Here is a 24,943-nt window from a genome sequence, read left to right as displayed (position 1 = left end):
AGATCTTTACCAGACAAAAACCTCAAAAGGGGCTCTATCACTGGGAAAAGTCATTTTTAACTAATCACATCCTTGCATAGTCTTTAGAAAGTCTATTTCACACCTACCTTTAGTATGTAAATTGCCTCAGTGGTTTCTGATTGTCAGTTTTTATTCATATGCTAATTAGACTGGTGCACGATGCATCGTTCACCCCCTTTGCTATTGTTTCCTATGTATGTATACAGCACAGGCTGCTGCTGCTGCTGATGACTCAGCTTCCTGTTTGCACACACGCATAGGAGAGAATAGAGACGAGTGCTGCTCGGAACTTCCTGTGCTGGCTGGAAGCTCATTAGCATATGAATAAAAACAAACTTATTCAAAAACTACTGAGGCAATCTACATACTAAAGGTAGGTGTGGAATAGCATTTCTAAAGCCTATGCAAGGATGTGATTAGTTAAAAATGACTTTTCCTAGTGATAGAGCCCCTTTAAGCCCTGTTCACAATGGTCTGATGGTCCTGTCCCATCATTGCTCCAGATGGGGGGGGGGGGGGGAGCTAAAGCCTGGGTTCACACACTCCACATGTTGGTATAGATCCCAATGTGTACAGATACATTTACCAACCTGCTCCTTTTTATTTTTTCGAGCTCTTGGACAACCACTTTAAGATCACGTTCACACCCTGTTTTAGTTCCAGAATTGCAATTGAGAAATCAGTAGATAAATTCTGCAACAAAGTGACCCACTACATTCATGTTTCATTGCAGATTTTCAAGGCAGTTCCATGGCATGACTTTTATGCTATGTGAGACTAAGGCTAAGTTCACACCTGATCCTGCTGTCCGCCTAAGGATTCCATTACCCATTCTGCATAAAAAATACGGAGAGAAAAGCATTAATTCCCCCTTTTCGGGCGGAAACCTGGTGGAACCCATTATAGTCTATGGGGTCCATGGGTTCCTGCGGGTAACCACTTTCTTTTTTTAGTGGATTAAGTTTCTGTTTGGGGGTTCCAAACGCAGGTGTGAACCCAGCGTAAAATACACAAAAAATTGCTACAGTTGCAGATTCCTTGGACTACCTGTAGAAAATAGTTTCACAAAATATTATAACAACGTCCTGGGTACAAATATCATTGATGTTATCAGTATGTAAAATACCAACAGGCCAAGCTTCAATACCAATAAAATCCAAAAACATACACAAAGCGCTGACAGGAATCACAATAATGCAGTGAAAACAGTGGACTAGTCAGGGGAGAGGAATGTCAGTCCCTAGAGGGATGTCTAGGGAGGAATCTTCTCTTTATTAATGGTCACATGGCGACCTTTCCTGGAGTTTTCTTTAAAGCCCTGGTCTATGGTCTATTACTTCACGGTCAAGGGTTGGCCGTCATTTATATTGATACTGACAGGTCCGTGCATGTTTCCCTCTGTGTCCATCCCCGTTTGTTATTTTACAATTCCACTGCAAGGACATTGGAGTCTTGGCCAAAATGCAGGGTCAAAAAATTGTCAAAAGGATGTGACACCATCTGCTAAACACTCCTTTGCAGGATTCCAAAGTAACACTCATGAAAAGAGAGTGCAAGTCTATCAGTAGGTTGTATTCTGCTGTCAGATTTATTTCACAAGAGCGCAACCTGCGGAATATGATCAAGGTATAAAAGTAAGAAAATAAAAAGATAATTCAGCTGTAATAACAGAAATTGTTTTCATCTTCATGCACGTAGGCCATTGTACATGAAAAAAGACCCACAAAAATGTACTAGGTAAGACATACTAGCTCTTGGAAGGTAATGGTTCTCCTTGTGGAGATCCAGCTGCTGCAGGCAAAGCTTCCTGGGAAAAAAATATGCAAATTATGTAAGAAATAATCTATTGCCAAGCAACAGACAGAAATGTCCATTTCATATAGAACACAATGGAGTCAATATATCATACCACAGACCGCACAAGATCAAAGCCCTTCATGTCCAAAATAGTCAACCCACCGGAAGATTTACTCTACGTACTTCCTGGTAAGCAAGATCAACACCAAACATCCTCCAAACTGAGGTCCACCCAAATCATCTTCTGGCACGTCAAGATTTCTCGAGTCTCACTGTACATATTATGTCCAGCGTAAAAGGCTTTATCCAGGTTACTGCAATACAGTCTCTACTTTAGAGACAGGCAGAAGTCCCTGCTCAACGGGACACCACCGAATGTCAGGTCCTGCAGCACATGAATCTGAGAGATGAGCCCCTTTATAGAAAGATTCCAGAAGCAACTATACATACAACATTTGTTACTACTGATCATCGAAACGCTCTTCTTGTCGTAATCAATGGCATCGTCTACCCAAATGTGTCTGTGGAGCTTCCAGGTCGTAAAGCTAAATATCAGCAGAGAGCGAGTGAAAAATTAACTTTTAAAAGGGGCTATCCATGAATTAAATACTGATGATCTATCCTTAGGACAGGTTATCAATTCTCAGACTGGTGTGTCTCGGGCACCCCCTCACCCAAAGCAGATATCCGGGGCCACTACTAACTGTACATAGCGGACTGATCCAGCTCCATACATTGTATGGGGTAAGTGAGGGAGCCAAATGTGTGACCCCCACTCATCAGACACTGATGACCTATCCTAAAGCATAGCCATAGCCTCTTTAACATTAAAAAAAAAAAAGTCTTCATATAACTAAAGAACTTCCATTTTTCAGTAAATTGTTTTTAGTTTAGGAGGAAACGCGTTGAACAGAACTCCATTATACAGGACTTTATTTTAATATCTGCTTTGCTTACAGAGGTCGAGAGCTTCCTGATTATTTTACAGCGAGCAGCAGGTCCCAAGTGCGGAGGAGCCGGCGGGTAACTGCGTGCTGAGCAGTCATACAGGATGAACCTCAAGACAATAACAACAAATATCCTACCCAGTCCAATAAAAAGAATAGCTCAGCACGACCGGACACTGCTCAGCGCTGGCAGCGCAACCAAATATTTCCTTTATTTATCCAGCCTCCTTCTTCCCAAAAAAAACAGAGTATAATGCAACAAGCAAAATCACAATCCATATCCTATCAGTAATAATGTCACAATGCAGAAGTGAGCTCATCATGGAGGAGATGCAAGTAGGAAAACTGTAATAACGGTTCAGCTGTATAAAAGGATTGTAACACAAAGGAGACTATTGGGGAATCTGAACCCCTGAACCCCTCCATTGGAATAGAGCAGCGGTCATGTATATACTGACACTACATTCAATTCAATGAGACCAGATATGGCTAATTCATGTCACTAGTCCCATGTCCCAAATGGCATCACATATGCCTGACTGCTGGTCCGTTACACCATAAGGGACTTGAAACCCCACTCTCCTGTTTGGTTGGGGTCCCAGACTTCAGACTCCCACCACTTTAGGCTGGTCTTACACGACCGTACTGGTTTTTATGGTCCGCAACTTGCGGACCCGCAACACAAATTTTACTCTGAAAACTCATTCCACAGACATCCGTGCCCAACCGCAAAGTGCATCCGCAACTTCCGTGTATATCAGTATTATGCGGATCCGCAAAAAACAAAACACACCACAAAACACACGTTGACATCCGCAATTGTGATATATACAGATGTATGTTCAGTGTATATGCGCATAACTGCACGCGCCCATAAACTTGTATGGGACAGTCCGTGCCGTAAAAACACGGCCATTACGGACATGCGGTATACTGTCCGGACCATGGTTACGGCACGCCACACCACGGACAAAATCTACGGTGGTGTAAGAGGCCACATAGAAAACAGTGGGTCTGCAAATGGTCCGCAATTTAAAACCCGCAATTGCGGACCATTTGCGGTCTTGTCATGTAAGACCAGCCAATGTAGGTCATCTTCATAGTACCACCACTTTAGGTTTTGTTTACATCACGTTTCCAGGTAACATTGGGTGGAAACATCCAGATAAGAACAGGAGATAAGCAAAGATCCATCTTGATAGTAGTGCCTGCACATTTAGGCGGGCCAGACTTGTATATACTTCTCCCAGCAGAGCTCCCAGTATGCCCTGTACACCTTATAACTAATGGGATGGCGGGCAGGGAACGTTCTGGTTACTTGTCACTTCCCAGAGCTCATAATCCTTAGACTTGTCGCTGGTGGTGTAATGGGAACATACCTTGTAATGTGGAATTTCCTGTTTGCACATACTGCTGGAGTCCTTGTCTTTCTGTTAATATTCGGCAGTAGGTATGGAGTGTGCGCTTAGGTAACACTATACACCAGTAATCCACCACAGGCTGCAGGCACGAGCAGAATATACAAAGCTACAAAATCCGAGCCCATTCACCAAGAGCAACACTCTTACTAAATCAGGATTTACCAAATGCTCTAAAGACATTTCCTCCCCTCAAAAAAAAAAATCACCTGGTGGTCTAATGTATACCGCCATGTCGTGCACAGTGCTGACTGTCAAGGTATAGAAGTCTGTATGGTCTTACATATTAAATGAATATCATACGAACCCTTTGATTTCAGCAGGTCCAGCCAAATACGTATGGAGGGCTCACACTACAAGGATGTCTGGCAGCAGCTTTCTACTTCGTCCCTATGAAAAACACATGCATCCTCAAGCAAGCCAAGTGTGCATGTTTGGGACAGACAGCTGTCACTCGATTGATAGGTATGGCAGTCATGGGGTCCTTTTGCATGGGCTGGCGATAATGAATACCAATTGACGCTTGTTGAATCTGTATGGGGACAACAATGGTTGATACAATCGTACATTCCTCATACAGTGTGTATACTGTCAGCGACGTATCACCTGTTTACAATGGGAAATCTGCTGCCAACAATGACTATTCTAGGCCTACATAACAGACGTGATCACTGTCATGCTTACAAAGAGAGCGCTAGTGTGAACCTAGCCTTAAATAAAAAATGGATCAATTACTGTAGGACAGAAAAGTAGGACAAACAAAAGAATGAAGAGAAACTGATCCGTTTTTATTTTAATATTAACTCTATGTAAACGGAAAATCAATCAGTTTCCACCCATTTTTCGCACCAGTTTTTGGAGTGGAGTTACTTCAGTGGTAAAGGCTCTGTCTGTGTCTGTAACCCTACGACTTTTGTTGTCCGTTACTCTTATCCTATGACAGATGACAGCAAAAAATTTTGTTCTGTGTTTTTGAGCCAAAGCCAAGAATGACTACAAAAGTAATATATAAAGTACCGTATATACTCGAGTATAAGCCGACTTTTCAGTACATTTTTCATGCTGATAAAGCTCTCCTCGGCTTATACACGAGTCAGGGTCCACGGAGCACAGAAAACTGTAAGGGGGAGGTCCTCTAGTGCTACTGCTCTGTGATTGGCTTGTCATGAGGTCACATGACTGTGATGTCATCAAAGGTCCTGTAGCCACTGGTATGTAACATCTGCAGATAAGGTTGAGTCTAAATCCTAGTAGCTCCGCCCACACCAGAGTCCGATCACATGGTCATAGCTTCATGAGAGGTCCTTTAGCACCCTAGGATTTAGCATCTACCCTGCAAATGAGTGGCCAGGATTCATTGTGTCTTATGGAAGATGTCTGTTGTATGGAGGAGAGGAAGCTACAGTAACGTGACACACACAGGGACCTTCCTTTAGTTACTCTGCCTATTAATGTCAGGCATTTGGGGTTATTAATTTAGTTTCAGTAACTCCATGTGCCTCATATTAATAACAGTTACCCCCATCATGTCCCTCATATTAACCCCTGTGTGCCCCATATAAGGGTAAGTAATATGTGAGACACGAGGGTACTAATGAAGGACCTTAATTATGAAGATGCCTAATTATTACCTCCATATGTCCCACATATCAGTAACTCTTATGTGAGGCACACAGGGGGTTAATGTGAGGGACATGATGGGGTTAACTGCTATTACTATGATCCCCATGGAGTTACTAAGCTGCAATGCACATGACCAGGCTTATTATCTGCACTGGTGGATTCCCCCCTCGGCTTATACTCGAGTCAATAAGTTTTCCCAGTTTTTTATGGTAAAATTAGGGGCCTCGGCTTATATTCAGGTCGGCTTGTACTCGAGTATTTACAGTACCTTCAGTTCAATCCACTCCTGGACTTGGCTTAAAAAACTGCAACAAAAAAAGCTGCATTTCTGCAGGGCCTCAGCCTTAAAGAGAGTATGTCAACAATAAATTGGTTATAAAGCTAATCCCAGTACCTTGTAGAGGAGATTCTCCATTCTAAAGCTGAATAACAGAAACCGATTTACATGTATTCAGATGCAAAATGATGGGAAAATTCTTTGTCTGGGGAAGAGACCAAAGCCCAGGTTCACCGAGACCTGCCCCAAAGTACTTTACCCCTTATCTGCAAATGAATAAACAACAAATTACATGAAAAATGGGGCTTTGAGGTATATTTGGAAACTGTAGAATCTCCTCTACAAGGTACTTGAGGAGTTTTATAATCCATTTACTGCTGACAGACTCCCTTGAAATAGAAACATATACACACAAAATTTCATGGCGGATTCACAGACTGATATGACAAGCGACCGCTGACCCATCACCATTTACCGTATTCTGGTAAAAACATAGTCACCCTTTAATCCACCTCAAATTACAGCTGACACTTCTTAGCAAACAAGAATCCTTGAAAGGTGCCAATTTGCCTGCAGCCATATAGGATTACTTTACAGGATTATCATTAACCCGCCACGGAAGACGACGACCGCGCAAGCCTCAGACTAAGGATTCCAGTCAGGCACTAATTTGTTCTAAAATGCAGATCCACTTTTCGACTTCATTTTAAATTATATATAATGTATTAAAGGAGTTCCCCGCCAGCGTATATTTTATGCCGTATCGGTTAGATTTTCCTAAGCCATCTTACATACATATCCAAAGAAATGAGGCCTAAATGTAGGAGTGCAGAGGCGTAGTTGTCAAATGGGCAGACATAGCAGTCATACCGGGGCCCTCATGGGCCCAAAGGCTCCTCCACCAGTATAATAAATGCTACAAGGTAGTGTATGTGGGAGGCTATGTATCCAGGGCAGCGGAGTCGATAGGCCAAAGCAATAATTGTATATGTCAGTAACTTTTTCTTACTCCCACGCCAATGCCTGCAGCAGATTTTGAGAAGCAGTCATGAAGCAGCTTGCGATGCCTTTGTAGATACGGCCATAGGCACCTGGTTATTCAATACAAAATACTGAAACAGCCTAGGGTGATACTGAAATACACATTCCCTTACATGACCCATGTCTCAAAATAATCTGTTCAGGTATGACTGTTAAGCTGTAGCTCAAAGTTGATATTCGCTTAAATGGTATCGCATTGTCCATATTGTGCTACTAAATACACCCGTAATCATAGAAATGCACATACGGTCATATCTCCATCTGTGCATAACCAATTTCTTGTATGTATATAGCAATTGTAAGGAAAATCATGAAACAGCGGCAAATTGCATTAAAAAATGCATGTGATTTTTGCTATGGGACACTGTGTGAACAGGCCATAAAATAGTTTCCCATCAGTCTCCTCCGAGTACCGTACAACGCCTCTGCTTAGCTCCACATATGTAGATAATCACCGCTCGCCTGTCTATGGCAGACACAAAGTTCTCAGTGCAGTCTCCTGGTCCTTGTCAGGATGGACGCACGTGCTCAGTAATGACAATAGTGACATGCAGTAGCTGCCCTGTCTGTGTAATGTAAGACTCTCCCTTCTTCTCGCTGCGGACACAACTACACATGGAATTTGTCTTAACATTCGCTATGTGTTTCCAAGTGAATAGAAAAAGCACACTGTCTACATCATGGTTATGCTGAAAACCTCATAGGAACAAGTGAATTTTAGGCCTGTCATGAGGGTCATAAAAAAAAAACCACGTTATACTAGTAAATGTGTGTTCTGTATTATGTGAATGCTGCAAAACAGCGCCGGGTTATGCAAACATACTCATAAGCAAAGTTTTTCAGCCAAGGATGTGTCATGGACTATAGGGCTTGAAAGAAACAGAGAAACGTTCAGTGGTCAAAATTATTTCCCAGTCCAAGCTCAAGACGAGACCGAGCTGTAAGCAGACCCTGGTGATCTTACATTGACAAAATGAAAAGGAATGACAAAATGGATACGCCGAGGCCTTTTGTATGTCAGTCATAATAAAGGCCACAACTGGAGCAGAGAAGAAAAGAATTATGGGGGGCTCCGGCTTCTTCATAGATCAGGTAGACGTCCCAGTTCTAGAATGGAAATCTACAACATTTAGGAACTGCTGTAGATTTCCACTATAACTCCCACCAGAAGACTAGCGCATGTTATAATGACTATGTTTGGGTGTCCCCGACCCGGTCAGCCCTGTTCCCTACCTCGTTGCACCAACCTTAACACAATATGGGGAGTCAGGCGTAGATCGGGGTTTGTGGCACAAGAAAGGTCCCTTCTCAACACTCAGGAGGTACAAGGAACAGGACACAGATCAGTGAGGCAATTGGCAGCTTTGGAAGGGAACCAGTGAGGCAAGTATTGCTTCGTTTTTGGTTTTCTTTGGAGGGGGGAGTTAGATAACTGTCAAAAAAAATTTCCCAACCAGGCAACCCCTTTAATAAAAGAACTTCCACTTTCCACAATAACTCACAAAGAATGTAGACAAAATGGCTCTTGACCACATGGCATTTGCAATCTATCCTCCCAAACTCAGAAATATTTGGGCCAGCATAGTAAGAAGTCTGTTTACCGGCCAGGTTACTCTTAGAGTATGGGAGAAAACCAAAGTGCCCAGAAGAAACCCGCACAAACTCCATCCAGATGTTGTTCTTGCAGGACTTGAACCAATGACCCCAGAGTATATAGGGGTATAAAGAGAGCAATAGGCAATAATAAAAGATTAAAAACATAACCCAAGTACAAAGTAACAATAGAAGTCACTAAACAACAAGTCCAGTTACCTTACACCACCTGACATATCTATAACCAGGACCGCAGCACAACCCTCAATGGTTGGAGAAACAGCTGAATTGGAAAGACTACACATTCCACACTCGGATTATTTCCTCTGAATAAAAATGTAGATTTTTATCTGTAAACCAGTATGCTTTTAATATGCTTTCATGCGATGCATTTCACCAAGCCCGGTGGTCTCTTGGACAAGTGCATACCCATATTCCATAATGTAGATGGAACAAAAACATTTATGAAGCTGCAGGCAGGGAAACTAAAAACGTATAAAGAAAAATCCAGAATATTCTTGACAATTTTTATCTGACGGTAAAAAGGAACCAAGTGATTTTAAGTGAACTGTTCAAAGGCTGTATTCCTCATGTGCTTTCCACATCATGTAATAGTTGTCCATCATATTCTACTGGGGCCTCACCAGCCAGAATATGGCGACGAGAGGGCCTCGCCACTAGTCATAGTGCATGCTAATATTTTTCAAAAATAGGTCAATTTATATTAAAATATCTCTTGTGAACCAACAAAACATGACAAAGATCGCAAACGGATATTGGTGCAACCATAGAAAAGACTATGTGACATATGAACACTCCAGTCAAAATGGCTACCCAAACACCTGAGGCACACCTCGCCAGTCAGTCCTATCTCAGTTTGAGGAGCCTTGTTAGAGAGTGATGCAACCAAGTGACTGATAACCAGCAAGGTCCTATCTGTAGACCTGCTGGACCTTCAGGATTAGAATAAAACATATCCAACACAACAATCTTCAAAAACATACATAAGTTTTCCTAAACACAGAGGAAAAAAAAGGGGCAGAACTTTTTGGATTGGTCATCAAATATGTAATGTGATAGTATACTTACATCATAAGCCTCTTTTCGTAGTCCTTTACTACTCCTCAGCCAACTTCTACTCAGTTCACTAAGTTCAGGGATGGGCTGAACCTTCAGCCTTACTGTATCTCCAGACTGGCGGATCATCTCCACAATTTCATCACGAGACTTGTTCTCCACGTTACGACCATTGATTTCTACTAGTCGATCACCGGGTACCAACCCCAAAGCAAGGTCTTTAGTGCCAGCACCAGGTTCTGCAAAGTGGACAACCCTCCTGTATACTTGCCCATCAGGTGCCCTATCCAACATGGTTGTCCTACGTAATGAGAAGCCAAAATCTCCAGTGTTTCTCCTCTGTAGCACTAGTTCTCTTGGCACAGGTGCCTGTGGTGGAAGCACAGAAGGCAACCGCAAATCGGCTGGAAAGGTTTTTGCCACTAGTTCTGGAATTTTGACGACAGGTTGAGTATCGCTTGGTGGGATTACCTGCACTGAAGGCACCGAGTATTTATTAAGTTGGGCATCAAAAGCTCTAATTTCTACCTGTGGGGAAGGAGCGGCGGAGGATTCGGATGGGGTAGAAGTTTCGGACTGACTCTCATCTTTACTCTTCTGGGAGAAAGAGAATCGTTTCACCATCTGTGCCATCCCAGTAGAATTCTGCTTGGCCAGAGAACCAAACTTAGCAGCTCGCTGAAGAACACTACCTTTGAAGTTGTTCTCCTCAATCTTCAAGTCATCACTGGAGCTGGCAGTACTGAGGTGTCCAGAATCATAGACAATACTTCCTCTGTTGCTGACATTGTCCGAGTCAATATCTGTGAGGTTAAGTTCAGAGCTGCTAGCTACCTTAATAGGTATAGGATTAGATATTTCCAGTTTGGTCTTGGAGTCCCTCTTCGAGGAACGATTAAGGTTAAAAAAGCCCCTCCTCATGCTCATCTCCTCCAGACTCTTGAGCTCCGCTGCAGACATCCGCTCCTTCTTTTCCTTCTTTTTGTCCTTTCTGACCCCGCCATCTCGGTCCTTATCTTTTTTCATTAAGTTGAACATGTTGTTATGTATTTATGATGCGGTGTGCAGAACGGGATCTGTGGCGATGTTCAATATCCTCTTTTGTCTAGTGTATCTCCAAAACTCATAGATAAATATTTTACTGCAAAGAAGAAGAGACAACACAATGAGATAATAAGAATGACTTCATGGAAGACTAAACACAGAACACTTGGGGAAAATCACCAACAGCTGACAAAACTACAGTATGTCTATTGTCTATTTTCAGAATTTGACACTTTGTATAAATGCATTGGTATCCATTCCCACAGCCAGTATGTACCAAGATGTTACAGAGTAAAACTATAGAGAATGTACTATATACATTATAACAATGGCCATTACATCTGGGTATCATTGATGAACTAAATCTTTTGATATTACTTACTAAAAAGTATCTAAATGTGTATGACATCCAAACAGTAGATTAAAAATGGAAAAAATTTGACTGCCTTGTCTTTTGATACTTCCCAATGCATAAAGGGTTTAAAGGGTTTATCCAAGGCAAAAATTAAGAGCTCTCGAGTCCCACAGAAGTAAATGAGGTGCTGGCTGAACATGCACACTACTGACATGGGGAACAGAGGGGATAAGGGTACTGTGGGAAAATCATTTAATATTATTTGCAATCTACAGAGCTAAACCATATAGAAAACACCAATTAAAGGGATCTGCTACATTAAGACAAGTCTTTAACTAGGCACCTATGTAAACATAACCACTGATCATACACTAGATCAGCTGACTGCCCAGGTTTCTTTTACTAGTGAGATGGGATAGGCTGCAGTCAGATACATTTACCACCACTTATCTCTGAAAAGAACAAAGATCATGGTAAAATCCAACATACCTAATACTGCTTTACACCCCAACCCGATTTCTGTTCCCAGAGACAGAAGCCAACAAGACCAGTCAAACTTAAAGGGGTTGTCTCATCACAAGCATCCTATCTATACTGCTAGTTTATGTGGATTTAAGACTTTTCCTAAATGCATTGCTTTATCAAAACTGCTTTGTTTGGCTGCTATCTTAATTTATTCACTTCATTGTTTACACTCCGTTTCTATGGCCCTTGGGATTATCTGCTCATTTGTCTAGTGATGTAGCTGCCTGCTCTCAGGGAGGAGGGAGGGGCTGGGAGCAGCTCTGAGCTGTTTGTGTCTGATAAGTAGCGGAGCTTCTCAGTTAGGGGAGGTGAGAGCTCCGGGATTTCTGTGCTCATATCAGTCGGTTTAATTGAATTTGGCTGATAAGGGCTGAGATAGGGAGTCTATTACCTCTGTATGTAATGCAAACTGACTCAAATCCAGCTCTGCTACATCAGCTTCACACTGCGGTAATTCATTTACAACCAATCCCGTGCAAGTGAAACCCCCGCCCACCTATGTGCCGAGAGAAGCAGGAAGTGAAGAGAGCACAACAGCCTGCAGGTTAGTGAACAAGCGTCATGGGAATACCCCTTTAACAACTTGATCTAGCGACCAAGTGACACCATCGCCTAATCTTCAGATTGACACATGGATTGGGGCGACTAAGAAGCGCCGTCACAATAACCCCATTCATTTACATTCCTTGTGATTTTGAAGGGTAACAATCTTCAGTCATGAAAGGACGTCACAGCCATGTAGTCCCTGCCATACTGTATTAAAATGAATGTTCCTCCCAATTTTAGAATAAGGGACATGTGACATCCTGTTTGTTTTGGGCACCTTCATTCATATAAGCGGCGTCCTATCCCGCAAGAACGAGCCATAGAACTGCATTAAACCTCTTACGTGCTTTTCCCGATGAGTGGATAAGGTGTTAAATTTCTTTTCGCTAGATCTGCTTCTCAATAATAATTGTAACAAATTAGAGCCACTTTCCTAGAAATATGGCAAAGACACAGGGTAGTTTTCTCAGTGTGATTCTTGCCCTGGAGCATCGTGTTAGCAAAGTCTAAACACTACTCATACCATCTAAATGAGCCAACAAACGCTTTGATCTCAGTTCACGGTTCCTTGTGTAAAATGTTCACAAATGTCCAGGAAAAAAAAAGAAAAAAAAAAAAAAACACATTACAAAGCTGGCCATACACGTTAGATGTTCTTATCTGAACCCACCAACCATGTAATATGTAGACGGGTTTCCTAGTCAAAGGAGAAAAGGATTGGGTGGATGAATTTCATCAGGCCGATCCTTTTATTTTCAGACACTGCCAAAGGTACAACCTATACAGGCAGGGCTGTGGATTAATTATACAATATTGCTAATTGTAGAACATTAAAAACAATTATTTTGTTATTAACTTTTTACCAACTCTAAATCGAACGCAAACTGGACCAGACTCCGACTCTGCAGCCCTGTACACTGGACGCATCCAACGCACTTCATCATGGTGGAAAAAATTGGTCTGTGGTCAGCCACAATTACACATATATGGCAAAATCAGGCTCATCATTGAGCATTGGCACAAACCCCAGGGAGTATATGGACTCAGTGATTCGGTTGCATGCTCACGGTGTGGCAGTGGCGATCAACGAGCACATGAGCCTGCACCCTTATTCTCTGTCGCTGGTTGGATTGTTTGTAGTAACACCCATTGACTTCCGATCAGCGCTGATCACATTGTGGATGAATATCATCTCATGAGTAGGGGCGGCTGTAAGACTGTACTCTGTCTTGAATCTTCTACCCAAGTGTGAGCAAGTTTAGTTTACAAACATGACAAGACTCGCAGAAGAACGGCACATTTTATCACTTATCTACTTCAAGGTCAAAAACAAAATGTGGTTCCAATTTAGTAACAAACAAACAGAAATGACTGCCATAAGTAGAGGCACATGTCTGCCCACAAGCCCCGCCAGCCCTCCATTAGTCTACCATATGCATATACAAGGCTGGCACAGAGGTCACCAGAATAGGTTGTGCAACACTCACTGGTAGCGCGCACACATACAGAGGAGGAGAAGCGCCATCTTTAGTGGGGGGGGATTTATCAATGCATATGAGCTTGTACTTTGGCACAAATAGCAACAAATCATGTCAAACACAGTTTTTCACAAAAATTTGCAGCATTTTAAAAGATGGAAAAAAACTGGATGAGAGTGGTTAGAATCGTTCCCACAAGGTACTAACATACTGATGACTGGTCCCTTATTATGCGATTGGTGCTGTGGCCTCTTCTCTGTGCCAATGGTGTCACATTGATTGGTAATAAGGTACAGCAGAAGCTCAGGTCCATTCAAGTGAAGGGGCTGAGCTGCCATGTCTACGTTTTGTATGGTGCTCCACTTGCAACCAAGTCCGCAGAGCAGAGAGTGAGAAAGCCGATCTGTGGGGATGTCAGACCCCCAACAATCACATACTATTGACCTATTCTAAGGATAAGGATGCCTTGCTCGTGAACTGACATTGCTAAAAAAAAAAAAAAAAAAAAATGGCCTGGGCGCATGCGCAATAGCATGCTGCTTCTACTACGGCTACTGCGCATGCACCCAGGCCATATTTTTTTTAGCAATGTCAGTTTGCGAGCGCCGGAGGAAGACGGGACCCGAGGACATCGCAGAAAGAGAAGGCGTGGATGAAGAAGACGGCAGACCTTGAATGCCCGCCCACCGTGCACGATGGGTAAGTTGATCACATTCTTTTTTAGGGTATTATTTTAAAACGGGGGGGTAGTTTAATATAACTTTAGCGGTGCCTGAATAGCCTTTTTAAAGGCTATTCACGCATGTGGGGCTCTATCAGCATGATTTTGCTGATAGAGCCCCTTTAAGACTAGAAGATGTTCCCTAGAGTTGCTCTACTCCCAAGTACCAATTTCAGTAGATCCACATGTAGCGACAGCTTAGAGAACATGATAGTGCAGTGGTTAACTACAGACGTGGGGTTCATGCTGACCACAGCACTATTTACATAGAATTTGCATATTGGTCACCATGTTTGTTTGGGCTCCTTCTGAAACCTTTGCTTTCCTCCCACAGATAAGGCGTATAGGAGTTGATTCATTGCTGACATGAGTACGGAAATATGCTTTTGGCAGCATAGAGATAGAGAACCAGATAACTGATGTCTCCGTATGGAGTTACAATAGAAATAATAGATAACGAAAGAAAACACATTAAATACACAATACAATAATCCATTTTACTGCCGGTCATAGGGCAAATCTATATCTTTACTGAAGGCGCAGACATGGGTGTGTACATTGACAGACTATACCGAGTAGTCAGTCATGGCCACCTGCAGAACACATGGACATTTTTATTTTTTTTTTAAATCATTAAAACTGCCATTTGGTGACTTTGCTTAATGTCAAATTAGTCAAAATAGTAGTGCAGAGTCTTTGTGAATCTGCCCCATACTGTTTTACAAATGCGGTGAATTCTGTAGGCAGCAAGTTATAAAGGGAGGAGAATGATCTAAAGATTTGTAGGAACAAAAATTCAGTGAAACTAAAATGTCAGCTCTTTGAGGGCTCAGGAGTCCAGTGGGAGGTGGCGGGAAGTGTGTACACAGAACTGGCTGTCCGTCGTTGAGCAGGACCTCCCACTGGACTCCTAAGCTCAGAATGGAAAACAATTGCCATTAATAAGGCTGCAAGTAAAAAATACTGAATCTTTTTGCACCATGCTATATATTGGATAGATCAGTACCATAACTTTCCCTGCCTGCAAATCAGACACAATGTACAATGTGACAGGTCCCCTTTAACATATCATAAAGCTCGCAGTGTACGTGCTTGGTTCGAGGAGCACCAGGATGAGTTTACTGTACTCCCTTGGACAGCAAATTCCCCGGACTTGAACCCAATGGAGAATCTGTGTGACCACCTCGATTGGGTTGTTTGTGCCATGGATGCTCAACCGCGTAACCTAGCGCAACTGGCCACGGCACTGGAGTCGTCATGGCCCAACATCCCAGTGAACATCATCACAACATCCCCTCTCTTCCTGCACGTCTCGCAGCGGTCCGCTCTGCAAAAGGTGGTTATTCTGGATTTTGACAGGTGGTCACATTAATGTGACTGGACTGTGTATAAGCCCTGGCTTTTGCCTTAGTGTTGCCCTTTGTTACTTCTATCACACATAGAACACAATTCAGATGACGTAACAGCAACTCCATAAGTAACTGTAACACTCAGAACAGGTTCCACAGGGTTCTCCAACCTTTACCGTCCAGAGATACAATTCAGGCCTTGGCACTAGTAATCCTATACGGCAAATCAAGTTACCTATTCTTTCTATGGCAAACGCAAATAGTTCAGTAACACAATATAACAATGATGAACCCTACAATGAACTTTTATTACTGTAATAAGCTATAACTACTGCTCAGGAGGATTAAACAGATTTTGCATTGTGGCTGGTCCTGGATACAAAGCGGATGTATTATACTGGGACTCCTTCACATACATGTACTAAGCTGGGGGTTCTGCATCTACATAGGAGAATAGAGCAGAACTTTCTGTAGAGGAACATCTCATATAGAATATGAAGTCGCTACTTTTGGAACTAGTCACTAGATTTGGGGCGGCTAAACCACTAGCATAATGTTATATACTAGCACGGTGGCTCAGTGGTTAGTACTGTGGCCTTGCAACCCTGGTGGTTCGAATCCAACCAAAGGCAATATCTGCAAGGAGTTCGTATGTTCTCCCCTTGTTTGTGTGGATTTCCTCCAAAGACATACAGGTAGGGAAGGTAGATTGTTGCATATAGGGCTCACAGTGACTGACAATGTATGTAAAGTGCTGTGGAATATGTTAGTGCTATATAAAGTAGGGGAAAGAAATATAATACAGCGTGATTTTTGGACGCCTTCGTCAAAAATTATATTATACAGAAAAACAAGGCGCAAACTGCTGGGGGGAGGGTGAAATGAGTCCTGGTGGCATCAGATGAATGTGCAATATGGAAATGAAGCCATGAATAGTACATTACACATGCAAAAAGAGGTATAATGTTCTTGGCTTCATCATCGCTACGCCCATGTGCCTGGCAGCGCTGGATTCAGTGCGGTTATACCTTCTTTTACGACATGATGATGAAACCCCCCTGCTAAATTTCTGTAGATCATCATACAGGTAGTTCAGCGATTCTTAGTCTAGTGACAGGTTCCCTTTAACAATGATGTTAAGAGCGACGGTGGCTCAAATGTAGTCTCGCTTCCCTGTAGCAGTGGCGTTAGAGTCCACACAAGGCAAGTCAATGGACTACTACTACTACGCCATTAACAATGAACACTTGTGTGTGTGTTTTTTTTGTTTTTTTTTTAATAGCTGTTGTATTTCCTGGCAGAAGAGGCGTCCATAAAGACAAAAAACTGGATCCAATGCGGTAAATCAATTGTTTATGAATAGCTCCCACGAGACGTGCTGCATCAGGAGTTAAGACAACATGGCAGGCACACACAGTAAGTAAATATTGTGTCGAGGTGTTCCTACTTACTGTTCGGCGTCACATTCCTGTCCACAAAGAGGTAAATAAGAGCGAACCTCCAGGAGACGTCTGCCAGAAATTGCATTACGGTTCTTAGATACAAGTCATATAAACCATCTCTCCATGGCACATCGGAGGAGGCTGCAGACTTGTGATATTCCAGGCAGGACCACCAGCCCGGCTTTGTTCCCAGGAAAACCACACCCCTACTCCTCACCGCTTCCCATTCAATTTGGGGGCTTTTTAGGATTCTGTATATTCTTATTCCTCTAAGAGCCCTCGATCGATCCCAATCATTCTCTTTATAGTGTATTCTGTGCTACAATTCCTCAGGTGGCAGCCACCGCCATGACGCTTCTCTCTTCCCACTTTTTTTATTTTATTATGTTTGCTCAGAACTTAACACCATCTCAATTATTCATGAAAGGAAGCAGCCGGCGAGTAGTAACAAAAGCATCCTACACAAAAGGGACATACGCCGCCACAGACCTGTCAGTTCTAGAAAGCTGGGCTTGCGCTTTCCAGACCTCAGCAAACAAAAAGAAAAACTGACGTGATGAGTGGCAAGCGCAGGGTAGTAGAGGGCACGCTGCTGGCAGAAGCTCAGAGCCGGGTATATCCATAGTACAAGGGATCCAGCACATATTACATTTCCACCTGTACAGTCATAATATAAGCAGGGCAGTATAGTATTATACAGTACCATTATAGTACGGTATACAGTCAACATTGCTATGCATTAAAAAAAAGCAGAGAGACTACTGCCCCAACAGAAGCCAAAAAGGACACTATCAGGCCCTTGTTGGGTGAATGAACGCCTATGGATAAGTCTGACATACATACCAGGAGGTTTCCTGAGGCATAAACTGAACATAAAAGACAAATCCTAAGCCTCAGTACACATTACAAGGGTATTCTGGTAACACAAAGTAAAGGTGGTGACTTGTAGATAAGTGGGGGTCCAGCTGCTAGGACCCCATTTATCATGAGATCTCCAGTCCTAAGGATTGGTGCACCCCAGTTATGAATAAAGCAGGGTGAGCTGCTTGACCTGCCGCTCTGTAGAACACGATAAGACCCCCACCAATCAGTAAGTTACCCTCTAATCCTTTGTGATTCTGATAACCTGCCCTTAGTATTAACCATCAATATCAGATTGATGAGGGTCCGACACCTAGCACCCCCCACTGACGAACGCTGCAGCTTTTTCTGCTTACAAAGTGCCTACATTGTGTAGCAGATGTGCTTGGTCCCAACTGAATGGGACTGAACTGCAAGGCCGTGGGACACGACATCTCAGACATGTGAATCAGAGCTTGCCCAAGTAACACAACCGTTCACAACAGTATCAGATCGGCTGGGGTCCAAAACTCTGCACCCCACCAATCTGACATTGACATATCCATCCTAAACCAACAGAATTATACATCAGAAGATTTCCCAATGTATACCTCCAACAGAAGACTCTCTCGTATGCCACTCTTTCAGCGTGCATTGCCCAAAGGGTGCCATTGTAAAACAAAAAAACACAATACCTATACTGCATAGTTGGTTGACCCCTGTATAAGAAACTATAGTCTGCAGCACCTTCCTATAGCGACAACAGACAAGTAGACTGATGAACCATCCCAATAGTCAATGAACACAGTCTTGGACTCCACTGGGTAAATACAGTGCTATGGTTACATCTGACACACACACACACACACACACAAGAGCTTTTCTCAGCGTATACACCAAAACTAGGTCTCAAACAAAAAAGTTCTTAAGATGGCTGCACTCGTGAGATCAAAGCAACCAATGTCTAGTAGTAGTTGGACACTTTATCATTTATAGAACCATCACTAGCGTTCCTGACTACCCCCATGATCCCATACAAACATGAGTGTCCACATTTGATTTTAGCCAAGATGCTGATATTTTTAGGACTTTTCCAACCATTCTTAACTTAAACACAGACTTTTTCCCAAGAACAGACATTCACCAGAAGACAGGCAACCAAGAAATAGATTCCAAGGAGCGGTCAGACTCACCTAAGCGCTGAGTATTTTAGTCCGATTTATCCTTTTCTGGAACATGTATGGGCACCTCAAGTGGAGTTTTACATGTAAATTTTCCTTCCGAGTTCAGTGGACAACAGACTGCCTGAAGTCATCACCACCCTCAACATCAAACCCATGAGACCATCACCAAACACCATTATAATGGGTGACTATTTTTGGACACTGCTGCAATTGCCAGAGTAATAGGGATATAAGCCAATTGGGAGAAGCACGGAAGGATAATGTATACAGCAGCAACGTCTGAAGCCGTAAGAATACATAAACCCAGAGTCAGCCACGACTTTACACACAGAATGCTTAAAACAGACAACAGATTCAGCCACAAAACCCAAACTCTGACCCACAAGCCACATTATGATACAAAGAGCCCCAGTTCAAATTGTCCGAAGCTTAAAATTTGTTTCCAAAATTACGGTAAAGCCATTATGGCCACCTAAAAGCAAACTGTATACCACAGAGAAATTCCAGGATATGTGTTATAGGTCAATACATTTTGGTAAAAACAACATTTATTTTCATAAGTATTGGGTTTCCTCGTGCATTTTCTCTTTGCTCTATGGCTGCAGGTTAGCTGCTGTCCTGTTCATCCCTCATGCTTTACACTGCAGCTCTGTTTCCTTGCTCAAATCTGGACAGACTATAAAGAAAACATAAAAGGCAGCAGAAAAGGGAGTGGATGACTAAACATATGGAAAGACATATGGAAAGACAAATACTTCATTCAGAGTTTATTTTTATCTCCTTAAGTTATTTCCTTATTCCTTATGTCTATCATAAGGTAGGCGTAAATACTGCACTAAGAACTGGCAACCAACTACCTGGCCAACTACAGAGGCAACAGCGGCCAACTGGGCAAGTTGGTCATCAGTGTATTTTCTTTTCCGGTTTGGCACTTGTTGGCATCTGTTTGGCCATCTAGACTCTGCTCCCATCTCTATCATGATTCCTGTTTGGCTCAGTCACCAGAGGAACAAAAATGACGGCTAAGTCGACTCCAGCATGACGCTCATTATGATACAGAATAATTCCCATGTTATGTCATTGCTTGGTTCCTATTGGTGCCTTACCCTGGCAATAAATGGCAAACATTCTCAATCATAGGATGAGTCAAATTCACACATATCTTATTTTAAGAGGATAAAAGAAATGTGTTTGCTACATTGATATATTCCTATTATTCCACATGGCGCCAAATTTCCATACGCAATAGTGTTTCTTGTACATAGTTTCCCGTACCTGTTACTGAATAATGCATACACTTCCATTACCTACAACAAGAACATGAACGTGAAAGCTCACTTATTAACATACATTAGATATTGGTCGATAACGATGTTAAGCCCCCCCCCCCCTCCCCAACGCATAAAGGGGGAAAACACCCACAGATTTTGGTTGAACCAGACAGCTATGTTATGTGTATAAGGGCCTCCCAACCCTACCCTGACATAATGAGCATGGTGAATGGAGGTGTCTGGTCGTAGCCAATTCTTCTGTCCCCACTGAAAACACATACACGCTCAGCAGAACCAATGTATGGGAGTGCGGAACCATGAAGAATAACGGTCAGTCGAACAGGCCTAGTTTCCTGACAGATATTAAAGTTTTATAGATAAGTTTTGTGGGGCCCGCCATCAATGTAATGTGTATAGCGGAGCTATGGAGTTAGTGAACTTCATTTTATTTTAAAGTTGGAGTCTAAAATACTTGTTTTTGGACTCCATATCCCTGGTGTACAGGGGACAGCCTGACTGCCCCACCATCATGTCTGCTAAGCAAAAACTTATAGGGGAGTCAAGGATCACAGCGGTCAGCCAAATGAGCAGCCAACAGCTATCTTTTGTGTACTACCAGCTTAAGACAGGGCTTTTTGGGTTAAAGATTAACAATGGCTCAGGGCCATATTCTACAAAGAAGGCCTGAAACAATCTGCGCAAACCTGTCTCTGTAACATGCTTTCAGGCAGCCAAAAATCAGCCCACCGTAACGTTGGTCCAAGTACCAAAAATATTTCCCATTCAGACCACAGACCACATTGTGAGGGGGGAAAAAAGGGAATTTTTAACATACTCTTCTAGTTGTCATTTTTGGCACAAATATAACAAGTGCATTAAAGAGAAATAGGCAATGACATCACAGAGAAGAGCAAGGCAAAATTAGAGTGGTGGGCTGCTCCATGCCAGCTCTGTCACTTATACCTGCATCCGTCACGTTCAGCAAAACACAGAACACCTTAGTGTCGAATTTATACAATCCGTCCTTTTGGACATTCAAGGCTATTAGAGAGTCAGACATGTCATTCTGTGCTCATGGGCGAACCAAAACCACTGCTGTATCCTCGTCGTTTCACAATGCACCCTTTATTTTAGTATACTGTGTCAACATCATTGATAATGCTCAGTGATCAGATATTTATCCCCTATCTACAAGACAGGGGAAAAGTGTCTATAACGGGACAACCCCTTTAATGTCCGTTCGTTTCAGCCTGTGATGGATGAAAGCAATGGACATTGAACAACACTAGCGTGAACCCGAACTTAGTAAAGCCACCAAAAATTGGCGGAGAGAAAAGTCCTGCATGGACCCAAACAGACAACAGATGGAACCTATTACAGTATATAGGGTCTGCGGTTCTCCACGAGTAAACGCTGTATTGGCGGTCCAGCGCAAGTGTGAACCTAGCCTTACCCCCAATGCCTTTGTCACATTTATTTCTACATTTGTATTAAAAGGGGCTCTATCAGCAAAATTTTGCTGTATGGGCCCCACATATGCGTGAATAGCCTTTAAAAAGGCTATTCAGGCACCGCTAATCTTATTTTAAACCCTGCTCCCGTTTTAAAATAAAACTATAAAAACATAAATGTAAATGATACCTGAACGTGCACACTGGGCGGTCGTGTACGATCCAAAGTCATCTTCTGTCCCGCCTTCCTCTTCTTTCTTCTTCCAGCGACATCCTCCTGTCCTGGCTCTTCTCCGCCTTCATCTTCTGTTCTTCCGATGGGTTGCATTCAAATCCCGCGCATGCGCAGTAGCGCTCCCTCCGGAGCGCTACTGCACAAACGCCGGCACCATTTTTGTTGTAGTTCTAAGTATCCCTTAGAACTACGCGTGCATGCGCAGTACGCTCGCGAACGTCTTCACTCCGGAAGAACAGAAGATGAAGGTGGAGAAGAGCCAGGACAGGAGGACGTCGCTGGAAGAAGAAAGAAGAGGAAGGCGGGACCGAAGATGACGTCGGAACGTGCACGACCGCCCCTGTGCATGCAAAGGTATGATTTACATATATGTTTTTATAGTTTTATTTTAAAACAGGCGGGGGGTTTAAAATAACATTAGCGGTGCCTGAATAGCCTTTTTAAAGGCTATTCATGCATATGGGGAGCTCATACAGCAAAATTTTGCTGATAGAGCCCCTTTAACATTTCGCAAATTCCAGTCTATTAGTCAATTCCAGATAAAATTGAATTTGGGGAAGTATTTTGGATACATGTGAGACGGGTGGAATTTCCAGACAATCTGGTGCCAAAATGAAGGAATTTTTTCAGAGTTTCAATTCCTTTTGTCAATATAAAAAGACATAGTAGGAGAATAATACTGGTCAAGTACAACGTCAACACATACACTGTACATTATTACATATGGTCCCCGTTGCTACCAGACATATAGTACATGTACTTGGAAAGAGTTTCCTTCTTGTGAGCAATGTACAGTATTATATAAGACGCCCTATACACTCCTAGTCTCGTACATTTGGCCTTAATGAATTAACGGGTCATTGGGTCATATAAGCCATCTATAAAAAAAATACATATTAAAGCTTCTAAACTTTTATACAACATAAAAGATCGCATTGTATGAACTGAGTGCTGTAAACTTAAGTTTGCAGTCATATATTTTGGGCCTACAAGGACAGACTGTCCCCCAGCCATGGTAGTCGTGTGGAGCCCATGGCCAAGAGCCAAAAACGAGAGCCAAGCCTTTCAATGATTATCTACACATCCTATTAACTAATAAAGTTATACAAGCAAGCTTTGAGCCCCTGCCCCTACATTGAGACCCCCGGATAAAGCTGATGTGCAAGAAACACAATTGGGCGACCCACAATTTCTTTCCTAACGTCTTATGTGGGTTTTCATCTAACCTATGAGGAATATGCCCATTTGGCTCGAGGTATCACATAACTTTTTGTAGCTACTAATTTGATAGAAGTGTTTAAGAACAACTATTCAGATTTTCATGGGGTGTAGAATGTTCATGCATTTTATTTTTTTGCTTTTTGGGTTAAAGGGGTCTTCAAATTAAATTTTTTATTTTACAAAATAAAAGGTGGTGCCATAGCATGTCCTGGATGCAGCTATAGTCCCTGGGTCGGCATTTTCTGCATATTGAGAGAGACCAGCAAGAAACCAGGACAGTATCAGATTTCGTAGATATAATTGAAATGCTGAAATTTCTAAAACATCGCCGGTATTGGAAATCATGGTTGGTCCACACCATAGTTTTTACTGCAAAGTGGACATGTGATTCGCTTGAATCCCATCCACTTTGCCTGTACTGCAAAACTCTGCGATTTTTCCCGCTGCGTTTCCACCGTGGGCAAATCGAAGCGTTTCCGTCCCGTAGGGCCCTGGCTTTTTCACCACCACCACCAATTCCAAATCTTTGTATTCTTCAATAAGTGCAGTCCACTGATTCCAGAGCAGATGGACTTTTTTTTCTCTAGCCCCCTCCATTCCTGAACAATCATTTCTGTTACCCATTTAAGAGTACCCAATATGCTAGTTAAGTGATCTAGTGACAAGTGGGCAGTCCTAGGCTTAAGCAGATCTGGGACCACCCACCTGTCAAAAAGAGAGCCCGATTAGCATATTGGGTGCTGAAACTTACAAAAATGATTGCTCAGGAATGGCGGGGGCTAGAGAAAAAATTTCCAACTCCACCAGAATCAGTGGAGCAGAGCCTATTGAAGGGAGCAAAGAGCTGGATTTGATGGAGGTAGCGAAAGGTCCCCTTTAACTGCTTGTAAACCCATTAATAACCTTTTACACGTTTTGCCTACCTTTTTTTGCTTGCAAGCAAGCGAGTCTAAATTTTTGAATTCCTGTTATACAACTTGATATATTTCATGGGTGTGGGAACCAATTTATAATGTCACAATAAAAATTAACACCAAATGTGAAATATGATCTGTTAGCAGAATTAGACATGGCCCATAGAATAACAGGGCAGCCTATAGATAATAGGTTATATTGGTGAGGGCTTCTTCACAATGAGGTTGTTTGCTCCGTTCTAACATCACATCTCAGATTTTTAGGTACCATCGCAGAGTATACAGCCAACCTTAGATACAAATAACATACAATAGAACGTCGTACAATCATTAAATCAGAAAGAAAGAATTTGTATTCACTTGTACAATCTGCCATTACAAGGGATTGTTTTCTCAACATCAAAGCTTATTTCAGGCAATGAACATCAAGACCTGGATCTAGCTAATCCCTTGAGTTTAGACAAAGAGGCATCTGCCAGCCCCTGGTCTGTAACATAAGCAGTCAGTAAACAACCCATCTAGCAGTGACTACGTGTACCGTACATACATGCATGGACGCACCTATTACTACCA

General features: G+C 42.5%; 1 protein-coding gene across 7 annotated transcripts in view; it reads right to left on the bottom strand.

The window, feature by feature from the left end:
- The window catches only part of MYO18A (myosin XVIIIA), a 243,618-nt gene that overhangs the window by 203,452 nt on the left and 15,223 nt on the right, over positions 1-24,943 (bottom strand). For all 7 annotated transcript variants that reach the window (XM_075263717.1, XM_075263719.1, XM_075263718.1 and 4 more), the window contains exon 2: positions 9,807-10,935. In XM_075263717.1, the coding sequence (XP_075119818.1) occupies positions 9,807-10,832 (1,026 nt within the window). In that variant the 5' untranslated portion in view covers positions 10,833-10,935. The remainder of the gene's footprint in view (positions 1-9,806; positions 10,936-24,943) is intronic.

The sequence above is a fragment of the Leptodactylus fuscus genome, chromosome 2, assembly GCF_031893055.1.
Source record: "Leptodactylus fuscus isolate aLepFus1 chromosome 2, aLepFus1.hap2, whole genome shotgun sequence".
Classification (NCBI taxonomy): Eukaryota; Metazoa; Chordata; class Amphibia; order Anura; family Leptodactylidae; genus Leptodactylus; species Leptodactylus fuscus.
This window is presented reverse-complemented; position numbering and strand designations above follow the sequence as displayed.